This window comes from Nanorana parkeri, unplaced genomic scaffold, assembly GCF_000935625.1.
Source record: "Nanorana parkeri isolate BGI_ZX_2015 unplaced genomic scaffold, ASM93562v1 scaffold1434, whole genome shotgun sequence".
Lineage (NCBI taxonomy): Eukaryota > Metazoa > Chordata > Amphibia > Anura > Dicroglossidae > Nanorana > Nanorana parkeri.
In genome coordinates, this window is record NW_017307702.1 from 345,453 (window position 1) to 358,080 (window position 12,628).

The 12,628-nt window shown below is 37.6% G+C and overlaps 1 protein-coding gene across 1 annotated transcript in view; it reads left to right on the plus strand.

Moving 5' to 3' along the window:
• The window catches only part of LOC108798236 (5-hydroxytryptamine receptor 3A-like), a gene marked incomplete at its 3' end in the record, with an annotated part of 14,683 nt that extends 9,576 nt beyond the window's left edge, over positions 1-5,107 (plus strand). The window contains exons 4-8 of the mRNA XM_018569968.1: positions 111-280; positions 947-1,104; positions 1,901-2,105; positions 2,423-2,537; positions 5,059-5,107. Coding sequence (XP_018425470.1) covers positions 111-280; positions 947-1,104; positions 1,901-2,105; positions 2,423-2,537; positions 5,059-5,107 — 697 coding nt within the window. The remainder of the gene's footprint in view (positions 1-110; positions 281-946; positions 1,105-1,900; positions 2,106-2,422; positions 2,538-5,058) is intronic.
• Between the last annotated feature and the right edge of the window lie 7,521 nt (positions 5,108-12,628).

Below are 12,628 nucleotides of genomic sequence, written 5' to 3' on the forward strand. Positions count from 1 at the left end.
CCCCCATTGATTTCATGCTAGACTCCTATGTATGCCACCATTGTATCTCTGTATACATTTCATGAATCATGCCTAATTCACTAATATTTCTAATTATTCTATATTTGCAGTGTGGGCCCTAAAGAGTCTCCAGATGTCCCTTACGTGTATGTAAGTCACCATGGTAGGATAACCAACAACAATCCCATACGTGTTACCACATTCTGCAACCTAGATATTTACTATTTTCCTTTTGACGTTATAAATTGTTCCATATCATTCAGCAGTTGGCTACACACAAGTAAGTTTGCGTTAAACTGCCATGTAGCATTTTTCACTGTCTTGGACTTCTAAGTTCCATACAACCACTGAACTGCAGTTACTATAAGTGTTAGCAGTTTTTAGACCTTATAGTTTCTGCCCAGCCCTGATTCTATCCATTTACAAACTAAACTTTCTTTGCCTTTAGATCTTAACTTACAGATTAGCCATCAGTTGTTGCCCACTTCCTAATTAAAAAGAAAGTACGGTAGATTTGTTTGACAACTTTGAATTCTAAGAAATCCATGCTGGCCACCGCTCATGATAATGTTTTCTAGCAGTTACTCTTATACTGTATGTGTTTCTTTATCAAACCATAAAACATATTTCCTACAATAGAGAATAAACGTACAGATCTGTAGAAAGTGTGTGAAGACCTTTTAATATAAGCACCACCTTTGCCTTGTTTCATTCCATCAGTATCAAGTCAATAGATAATACGAGTCTCTTAAACGAATGGATTAGAAGTAAGTAAGCTGAAATTTATAGAATGAGTATAAGCTATCTGGTCCATTTTGAGCGATTATGGTGCATTTGAAATTGTGTTAATAACATCATCATTTTGTACATCAGCTCCACTATGTTAATTTGTTTCCAGCGACCAACTTAGTACACTGCAAAATAATAATTTTAAAATATCTTTCAGGTCAGGATATAAATATATCTTTTGCAAAATTACCACATGACCATAATACGATTTCAAATCCATGTATGACTAAAGGAGAGTGGGATATCCTCAATGTGTTACGGAAATACAGAGAAGTAATTGACGAGGACAGCAAATTTGGAGAGATAACATTCTATGTAAGTTCAATCTATTCTCTTCCACATTATGAAAGCAGCTATATCAGTAATGTAATTGCAAATGCAGTGTCTATTCATTGAATACAGTTAAAGTTGCTATCTTGGATATTTTTCTTAAAGAAAAAAATTAAATCAACTGAATTGAATGTAAAGGGTTGAGATGAATGTGGTGGCGATTGGTTAGAATTCTTGCCACTTTTTTTGTTTTTATTAGTTTGAGTAGAGTAGGCAAGGGGATAGATCCTCTGACCGGTTTGTAATGCTGTCTATGTTTGAAGAATTTTTCCAAATTTCCTGTTCTGGCGATCTGGCAGAATACATGAGAAAAAAACCCAAATGGGATAAAGACAGCTATGAGAACACTTTATTGGCTGAGCTGTAAATAAAAGGTATACTATTTAAACGTAATACATTTAATGAATTTTAATAATACATTATTGGATTCAATTATGGTCTTTATATTTGCCAGTAGTTCTGTTCGATGGATCTCCGGGGAGCTGGTAAAAGTATGCATAGTATACATTGTACCGTGCTGCACTGCACTGAAATGCAGCTGTGTTCTGGATATGTATTAGACTAGGGTATCATTCAAAATGAATGGAACAGCAATGTACTAACATGCATGGTGCTCTAGCATTCATTATAGTTACACACTATACAATGTGGTAGTGGATTTTGCTAACACACTACTTATTCCACCTAGCCTGCCCTATTCAATGCTACATTTCTGAGTTTTAGAAAACATTTGTGATATGAAATCACAAAAACTAAAATATTTGCAATTATCTTTCAACAGATTATCCTGAAAAGAAAACCACTGTTCTATACTGTGAATATTATTCTTCCCAGTGCCCTTCTCATGATCTTGGACACAATTGGATTCAACATACCACCTGAGAGTGGCGAGAGAATATCCTTCAAAATCACCCTGCTACTGGGTTATTCTGTCTTCCTTGTAATGGTGTCAGATACATTACCAGAAATTGGGGCTCCGCTGATAGGTAAGGTCAGATCTTTAGGACAGCATATACAAAATAAAACAGAAATGTGGGATATATTATAATAATAATGGTGTGCAGTGGTCAAGTCACTTTTGTTCTTATGTCCCCATAGCATCTATACTTTTGCTCTCAATGCCATATGGTGTCATGCAATAGTGCCCACCTTCTCCTAGATTCCAGAAAGATTTTGATCCATTTTCTATATACATGGTGTGTATTTTTCTAACCAAGTAAAAAAAAAAAAACGAAATCACAGGTTGTTAAAAAGTTTATTTTTAAATGAAGCCTAACACAGTTGTCCTATCATTTTGTCGTAGGCATCTACTTTTCGCTGTGTATGTTGATGCTAATGCTAAGTCTGACAGAAAGTATCTTCATAGTTGGAATATTACATAAGAAGAGTCTCTGCCCACTAGTTCCAGATTGGTTGAGAAAAATGGCATTGGAAAAGATGGCCCATGCTCTCCTAATAAAAGACAGGATTTCTGCATCATGTCACATTAAAAGGGAATCATCTGGCAAGACAGAGAAAATAACTATCGGTAAGAAACAGGCATAAGATAACAAGGAGGATATTCCCAGGCTCCTGCTGATTATCTTACTGTTTAATGTCAAAAGCTTTGTTAACATTAACAAGCCACCCTCCATCCTGCTACACAGATCTCCTCCTTTCCCCTCTGCCTTACCACCCTATCAACAAGCCATTCAGGAGAATTTGTGTCATTAGCATTTGGAGGAGCACATGTTGGCATTTTCTGAGTTTGAGCTAAACACATCTTAGTGTTGCATAAGGCCTTTACCATATTCACATTGCTTCCTATTCTTTTCATCTCCAAACTTAAGTACATCAGCAGACCTATTCATAAAATGAACTATAATAATATAATATAAAAACCCTGAATAATATTAATAATAATGCTAATAATAATAATAATAATTGGGCCCCCAAACCTTGCTCCAAAGATGTCATAGTTTCAACACACTGCACTGATTATGGCCAACAAGCCTTAAACAGTTGTAGTAGTTTTGGGGGAAAAAAATCTCTAATATTAGGCCGTCCCTGCTGTGAACTAGTGGACCTGGATATACTGTACAGCTGAGCAAGGGGCAGAAAGAATGATGTGCATAGCTCTGCCTAGTTTCCTAAAATGAGGCGTAATCCCCTTACTTTAAAGATTTGCAATAGAATGAGTTATGTAGATAATTCTGTTTTAAGAAACCCCTGCCATACTTTGCACTGGTTTAGTGGGGGGTAAAGAGAAACAAAGAGAGGGGTGCCTTTCCTAGTGCAGAATGTTTATTCTATGTTTCCGGAAACGCGTTGACACCACAGTGAGCCTCATACAGGACGCTCCACACGGACCCTTGCTCTGTTCCGGTTTTTACTGTCCTGCTGCTCGTTTTTACACCCTCATTGTGAGTACCTGTCTGTACGATTTTTATGATATTGAATAAACTTTCTGCACTAGGAAAGGCGCCCCTCTCTTTGTTTCTCTCTAGATGTTCCAGTTCCCTTGACTGCTGTGGGGCTGCATCTTGCATATATGCTCAGCACTCCTCCTTAGTGTGAGGGATACGGATTGCCTTAGGCGCTTCTCTAAAACAAAAAATGTCTGGTTTAGTGGGGGGTGTTTCCTGTTGACCTACCTCACCGTAACATCTGTGGTTATACTTTCTAATATGATACATATGAAATATAGCATGTGAATATTTCACATGTACCATTTGAAGCTGGCAGACATAGAGTTCCAACCAGGACAACTGCTTCTTACAGGCTCCAAAAAAGACTAACTGAAAACAACAACCAGCTGAGTATCAGGCGTGTACCTTTATTTTTACATTTATTTTTAAAATGAAAGGTTTTATAGAAATGCTGAAAAAAATATTACAAAGGTTAAGTTTAACTTTATAAACTTTCCCAAAAACGTAAAATAACATTACAGTGAAAAAATATTTTATCTTGAAGTGTCTTAGTGAAGTATCTCAAATACTTAGGGTTTTATGCATTATTGGTATCACATAGTGCATGCTAAAAGAGCAATATTTCAAATATTATCTCAGATGATAATGCCACTTAATTCATCAGAGGTATACAAGTTTTAAGCATTATTAATCAATTTCACTCATGATTTTAACAGTTATTTAATAATACTTTTTTTAGTGTGTGAAAAAAATCAAAATGCAGGTGTTAAAGTAAATCTAAACTTGGTTTAAAGCTTAAAGAATCCCTATCACCAACCTAAAAAAAATGGCAGGTAAAAGCACAGAAATTATTTTAAATGCTTACTTGCAGCTTTTTGTTCTTTCCATTCATTCTTTTTAATGGGCCTCTGAACTTGTTAGCAAATTTGACTACTTCCAGAAGAGTTAATTCCCTAGAACAGTCCCCTCCCTCCTTGCATAGTCCTCTCCACTTCTTGCCGTGTCATATTACTGCCTCTCTCCTTACCTCCCTACATAACCTTTTATGTAACATCTGCAAAAGTAGCTTAGTGGAATATTAAAGGTGTCACTTGAGTGACAGCTCTGAGTCTGCTGGGGCTGCTCTCATCCAAGATCGCAGTGCCCAGCAGCAATTTCTGGGCCTACACAATGGAGGGTTTGATAGGTAATCAACTTGCCTAAAATGAATATATAATCATATGTTATTGTAATTTAAAAAGTTGTTTTCAATCTTTTTAGATCTGCAGCATTTATTAAGATCTGCAGCATTTATTAAAATCCTGCTATTAAGGTCTTTGTTCGGGCTCTTACTATTATAGGACAACAATGCTCTGTCTCTGTCTGCCAATGTCTCTCTCCCGTGTTGTCTTCCTGAGATATATTGCATAGACATATTCCATTGTTGTCCAGTGGCGTCACAAAGGGGGTGTGGCACCCGGGTGACACCATTGGAGGTGTGACACCAAAATGACTGACAGACATTTTGGTGTCACCCCCTGTAAAAAGTCTAACACTTGGTCTTGGACCGAGCGGCATACCTCATCCCACCGGGTGAAGATCCCCTCCTCTCTCTGCCAGCGTCCATTACTAGGATGGCCGCTGGCAGACGTCAACTAGATGACCGCACATGCGCGATGATGTCACGGCGGGTCATCACCCGTTCTCGGGATGCCCCTGTTGTTGTCACCTTCATTATTTAGAGCATGGTGTGCATGCAGGCAGAAAGGAAGTGACTGCACACAAGCTGGAGGAGATCAGCAAAACGTATAAGAAAAAGGTAAAAACTTTCTTTAATTTAAAAAAAGGCATTTTTTAAAGTGCTGTAACCCAGAACATGTCATCCATTAGGGTGAATTTTTTGCTTCAAAAAGAAATTGCAATCCCATACGGTTCTGTAGGACTGCAAAACCTGCTTAAAGTAGGCCAAATGCAGGTCATAAGGCAGTCAACTGCAGTTCACATGTACCTGCCAAAAGGTTCAATTCATAAAGCTTTACACAAGGATAAATATCTTTATTTTCAGCCATGTGACTGCAATTTTCAAATCTCATTGGACTCGAATGGAAGTAACTGTCACTTTTTTGAAAATAATTATCCCTATCCCGGTGTTTTAGTTGTGTTAATTGAATGGAATAGAATTAATTCTGAAGGTGTCTGAGAATGTTGCCATTAACACAAGACTAAAGTCGGGCAACACGGGCCCTTCATAAGATTAAGATTACTTTACCTGCTTTATTTATAAGTGTAAGAATACTGAAATTTCTTGGTAGATATGATACCTAGAAACTCACAGTATCCCCTAACTCAGTGTTTTTTATACTTTGATCAGCCATGACTCATTTGCAGTGTCTGTAGATTATTTTTACCTTTATTGTTTTAACCACTTGCCGTCCGCCCGTTGTAAAAAAACGGACGGACGGCACTGCAGCATTGGTGGGTTGCCGTCTACGAAACAAATAAAAAAGTAAAATTAAATAAAAGTCACATATAAAAAAAGTGAAAAAAAAACCCCCAAAATGTTAAACTCCCCCACCCACACGTTTACTCACCTATAAACGTAAATTTTGCCCCAGTGCGCAAAAATTACAATTGCACTACACATGTTACATATCGCCGCGAACGTCGCAGTGAGAGCAATCATTTTAGGGCCATCAATCACTGATAACACTAAACTGATGAGCGGTAACAGCTTTTAAAGCGTCGCCTATGGCCAATTTTGGGTATTATCGTTTTTTGGGGTTTCGCGCACGCAATTTTAAGGCTTGGTGTCTTTTACCCGACGTGACCCCGTCTTTTATATTTTACCAAAAAATTGGGTAATAATAAATGTTTTATCATTCAATATAGGGGAAACTGTTTTTTTTTTTAATTTCGGTAATTTTTCCTTAATATAGTAAAAAATAAAAACCCCTGTGGTGAATAAATACCACCAAAAGAAAGCTCTATTTGTCCCCAAAACAGGGTATAACATTCATTTCAGTACAGCGCTGCATGACGGAATAAATGTCAGTCAAAGTACCGCAGCACTGAATACTGAAAAATGGCCTGGATGGGAAGGGGGTTTAACACCGCGGATGTCAACTGGTTAAAGTCCAACTCCAGCCAAATGTTTTTAGGTTTCGACAGAGTAGGAAGGTGTTAGAAACTCTGTTAAGTTTTAACTGCATTCTATGAACTCCATTTGGAAGATTTCCCCTTACTTCTTGTCATATTATTATTGTCTTTGTATTCTTTCCTGGTGACTTCAATATTTTGTAATGCTGTCACAGGGACAGGAAATTAGGTGAAACCCTCCAGTGGGGTTAGGGACAGCCATAAAAATGTAAAGACGCATTGACTATTTCCACAAAAAAATGTTTTAACTAGAGACGGCCTATTGTGGGAAACTTGTCTTTGTTTCCACTTCAGAGGTCTTAAAAATATATGGTCACTTGCAAATGGAGCATGCATGCCAACAACTGTCACCAAAGGCACCAATTCTCTGCTATCCTAAGCCTTGGAACTGCCAGCAACGAAATATTCCACTAGCTAACTGTGTCAGTTCATACATAGGAACGTGCATTCATTACCATGCATGTCTTCATAATTCTGAATAGAACTACTTTATAACTTTGGGCTACCCCATTATTCTTCTGTACACAGACAGCCTCTCCAACTGCTGCAACAGAAGAACGTATGGCTGTAATGTGCTTGAACAAGAGGCATGTAAACATACTAACCATGTGGAATTGAACAGGATCATGAAGGAGATTGAATCCATGCGGAAACAGCTGAACAAGCCAGAAGAGCAGGCTAATGAGTGGCTCTGTGTTGCCTATGTCTTAGATACATTCTTTTTCCGAATATATCTTACCTTGCTGGTAGTCTATGCCTTGGTTATGCTAACCCTTTGGTCTACATAGTGCACCACTTCAAATAGCCCACTGTAAGTGATATTAGTTTGTGAAGGCAAACATAACTACAAAGTATAGCAGAAAAGAATAGCATAGAAAAATGATAAAGTAAACACATAAATAACATAAACTGGTTATTTTGTGAAATATAGACATGCTGAAGTACATAGTTACATAGTTGTTAGGTTTGAATAAAGACATGAGTCCATCTAGTTCAACCTTTGGGGTGTGTGTGTGTGTGTCCGTGTGTTACTAAGATTACCTGTACTCCTGTATATCTTGTGCGCTGAGAAAAGTATCTAGATAGTTTTTGAATAATTCCATACTCTCAGCTGATACCACTGTCTGCGGAAGGGAGTTCCACAATTTTAAAGCTCTCACAGTAAAGAATCCCCTTCGCTGTTTGAGATTAAACCTTTTCTCTGCCAGTTTCAGGGTGTGGCCTCTTGTATTCATGACTTAACAGCCAGTAAACAGTTTATTACTGATTATCCCATCACCATTAAACCATTTGTACATTAAAATTATGTTCCCTCTCAGTCTCCTCTTCTCCAGAGTGAATTAGTGTAATGCTTGCAGTCTTGCCTTATAGTTTAGGTCCTCTAACCCCTTTATTAGCTTTGTCACCCTCCTCTGGACTCTCTCCAGCTCATGGACATCCTTTCTGTGGATTGTTGACCAAAACTGAACCACATACTTAAGATGTAGCCAGACCAGTGTTTTGTACAGGGGCAGAATTATGGATTTGTCTTTACAGTACATTCCATTTTTTATATGTGATAGTACCCTGTTCCCCTTATTTGCTGCTGCATGGCTTTGCATGCTGTTACTAAGGTGACAGTCCACTAGGACTCCCAAATCTATTTTCACCTCTGATTCCCCCAGTGGAACATCCATTAATGAGTAGCTCACTTTCGTATTTTAACTCAAAAATGCATAACCTTACACTTCTCAATATTAAACCTCATTTGCCATATAGATGGCCATCCCCCTATTCTGAAATATTGCTATTAATAGCAGTCCCAATATCATTGATAAACAGGTTGAACAGCAATAACTGCAAGATAGAACCCTGTGGCATGCCACTGTCAACTGAGGACCACTTGAAAAATGAGCCATTTATTCATACTCTCTGGACATGTTCACTTAGCCAGTTCTCCATCCAAGTACACACCATTTCCTCAATGCTCAAAGATTGAAATTTGTAAATTAAACATTTATGAGGTACTGTAACAAATGCTTTTGCAAAATTAAGGTACACTACATCCACTGGCTTTTCTCTGTCTAGTTTGCCACTCCCCTCTTCATAGAACGCGAATAGGTTGGTTTGACACGAACGGTCTTTCCTGAAGCTATGTTAGTTGTCACTTATGATATCATGCCCATTCATCATACCCTCAAATAACTTGCATACTATCGATATAAGCTGACTGGTGTATATTTCCTAGATACGCTTCTCAAACATTTTTTAAATATTGGTACAACAGTTGCTTTACGCCAATTAGCTGGTATCTCCCCAGTCAGTATGGAGTCCTTAAAGATTAAGAACAATGGCCTAGCTATTATCATACTTAGCTCTTTAAGTACCCGTGGGTGCAAGTTATCTGGTCCTGGGGATTTATTCACATTAGGTTTTTCTAGTCTGAGGAGAACATAGACTAGATTTGGTGTTTGTCATATTGGTATATTTTCACCTGTTTAATAGAAACACTTTGTTCTTCTAAAGTACATCTGTAGACATTTTACCATTCAAACGTATAAAGAGCATTGAGGGGTATTTATCAAAACTGGAGCAGACAGAAACTGGACAGTACATTTTATGTTCAAAGCTTAACTGAATAAACTTAAAATAGAAGCTGCATGGTTACTATAAGCAACTGTTCCAGATTCTGTCTGCTCCCTTATGATGAATTCCCATTATTGTATTTATAATGATATATTAGAAACTGCTAATAAATTGGGTTCAACTATATGTGCTTTTAACATATACATTCTGTGCTTCCTGTGCAGAACAGTGCTTGCTGCTTCTGCAGTGCTTGTGCAAGCCAATGGTTTGCTTAAAAGCTCAGGCTCCATAGAAAATCACTGAAAATAAAATCTCCATATGGCTTATCCCTTAGATGATTTTCCTGCAGTAGTTATCCAGTAAGGATGCTAATTAAACTACACAACACCCAAACAGCTATTAGTAGGGATGAGCGAATCTGCTCAGGTTTGGTGAGTTGTTGCTCCTTCATTGACCAATTCCTGGCTTAGATGTGTTTGCGACCAAGCTGTAGTGCTTAACTTCAATGGAGAAAAATATGGTTTCTAACCCAACTAAGCTATCTGGCAGGGGAGCCTAGATTACAAGACTGACTGAATGGAAATAATAATATTTTAGAAGATAAAAAGTTCACATATATGTATTTCTATTGTATATTTAGCAGCTTGTCTGGAGTTTATCTTAATCTTAATTTCTTTATTAATATAGGTTACCCCAGGACAGGAAACAAGGGAAAATCTCTCTAAAGCTAGGTATACATGGTTATATTTTCTTTGTTTAACCTTTGAGCTGAATGAAGAAAATATAACAGATTCCTCCATCTACGCTTTTGAGCATGGATGGAGGAATCCCCCTTCCTTCTATTGTATTCTGACAGCAGCCAGCGGCCACTGTTAGGATACCCAAACGAAGCTTGTAGCTGATTGGCTGCAAGCTACATTTGGCCCAAGATTTTCCAACCTACTGTTTTGATCAGCTGATCGAGGGATTCTTGGTGGAAAAGTGCCAATAGGGGCATCCACTGTGCAAATTTCGGCCGGTTCATCAAGTACTGGTCAACTTTTGCACAGTGTATAGCCTACTTAACAGCAATCCATATACATACATTTACATACATTTACATCTCTCTAACAGCAACACATATACATACATTTACATCTCTCTAACAGCAACACGTATACATACATTTACATCTCTCTAACAGCAACACATATGCATACATTTACATGCATTTACATCTCTCTAACAGCAACACGTATACATACATCTACATCTCTCTAACAGCAACACGTATACATACATTTAAATACATTTTTTAAAGTTGGGGAATGCTGCAACTCCTGTCAGTTTTTTTTATTGTTGTCTGTTTCCCTGTTGCAGATTTTCCCTCACTTCCAGCCTGATAAAATGTTGTGCTTAGAATAGGAAGTGAGGTGAAATCTCTCTAAAGAAGCATTGGACAGCAGTAAAACCTGACAGATCTTCTACCCTTATAATACATACACAATGCAGAATTATTAAGCAGAAAGTAAATACATCTTACATTTAAAAATGTCCCTCTCTAATATAATATACCGTAGTAATGTTTAACTTTCTAGTAAACCATTTGACCTGTATATAAAGCAAAAGAGAAAAATGGAAAATATGTTAGAGACAAGAGTGACAGATTCAATGCAATTAAAATAGGAAAAGAACAGTATGGTAAGTTATTGCTTAACCTCTTGCCGTCCGCCCGTAGTAAAAAAACGGACGGACGGCACTGCAGCATCTGCGGGTTGCCGTCTCCAGACGGCAATTTTTTTCTGCTCGCGCGCGCCCCCTAGCGGGCACGCACGGGCAGAAAAGACCCGCTAAATGATTCTGAAGTGAAATTAAGTTCCAGGCAAGAAAAGAGTTGAAGAGTGGGTATGACAAATATACAAGTGAAGATTTTATTAAAACAGGCATGCAATGGCGATAAAGTGACTTTTCTGCTATGTATATATTCAATGTTATATATGTCCTACTTTAAATTATCTTCAGCTATAACAACAAGCAAGTCTTTAACATTTCCCAGTGATCACAATAGTCTAATTAAATGTACTTTGGTTTTTTTATGTTGTAAAAACTGTTTTCAAAGATAACAGCTTTATAGCCTTGTGTATCTGAAATCACCATTCTTATTTTCTAGTAATAAATGGAAAGCAAACAGAATAATTTGTGGAAATAAAACAAAAAAAACAGATCATTGCCCACCACTGCCATTTTTTCTTGAGGTTGAATTCAGAATTTACCACATACAATGGCAGGTTGTTCTGTACTGGGTCAAAATATTGCTAAAATGCTTCTGCCCCTTGTTTTTAAATGTCATACATTAGCCTTGGCTTTAGTTTCTACCCCAACTAGGGGAGGCCTTCTAGAAGGACAAGAGCTGCATCATCTATGTCGATGTGTGTTACTTCCTGAGTTCAGTTAGTGCAGAATAGCACAAAGGTAATATTTATGGATCTCTCTTTTGCGCTCCACCTCTTAGAGAACACTCCAAGGCTGTAGGTATGAACAATGGGCGCCCCATCATGACACCCATTATTATGTAAAGAGTAACAAGTAAGAATCACCTGACCCCTGTGTATAAGGAAGTATTTTAGACAATTTCCTGGCCAAGACTGCTGCAAAATTAATTTCCATTTTGACTCAGTTTTTAATTCACTGTGCACAACCGAGAGAATCATTCCATTGCTGTACCCTCATTTACTATATCTTAAGCTACTCATGCATATCCAACCTATAATCAGCAAATTAGGAGCAGTCAACTGACCCTTCTGCAAATCAATTTAAAAGAGGGCAAAGAGGGTGGTTTCTATAGGTCATTCATTGAAGCAATGCCATAAGAAAGTTTCAACCTCATTTAAAGTGACACTAAACTCAGGTGTTAAATCTTGAAAATGCAATCAACTATTAACAAAAATGTATCTTATTTGTGTATCACTCAGGTGTAGATACTCAAATCATCTCTGAGTTGGTGCTGACACTGTCCTTCCTTCTGGAGGGTGACTGCTTTTGTTCCCCATGGTCCCTGTGTGTGTTGTAAAGTAGCTACCCATCCAATCTTGCTCCCATGATGGGCTACAATCTGAATACAAATGAGTAAACTAAACATGAGATTGTAGTCAATCACAAGAATGGTCTTGGAGAGGTGGCTACTTTACAACACACCCAGGGACCGTGGGGAACAAAAGTAGCCACCCTCCAGAAGGACATTGTCAGAACAAATTCAGAGATGATTACAGCTGTAATGCACAAATAAGCTAAATTTGTTGTTAATAGTTTGGGTATTTGAATGTATTTTTAAGATTTAACTGAGTTTAGTTTTACTTTAAAGTAAATGTGTTATGATTCTATATTTCAAATTGATAGAAAAAAATCCATCCGCAGAGGTTATC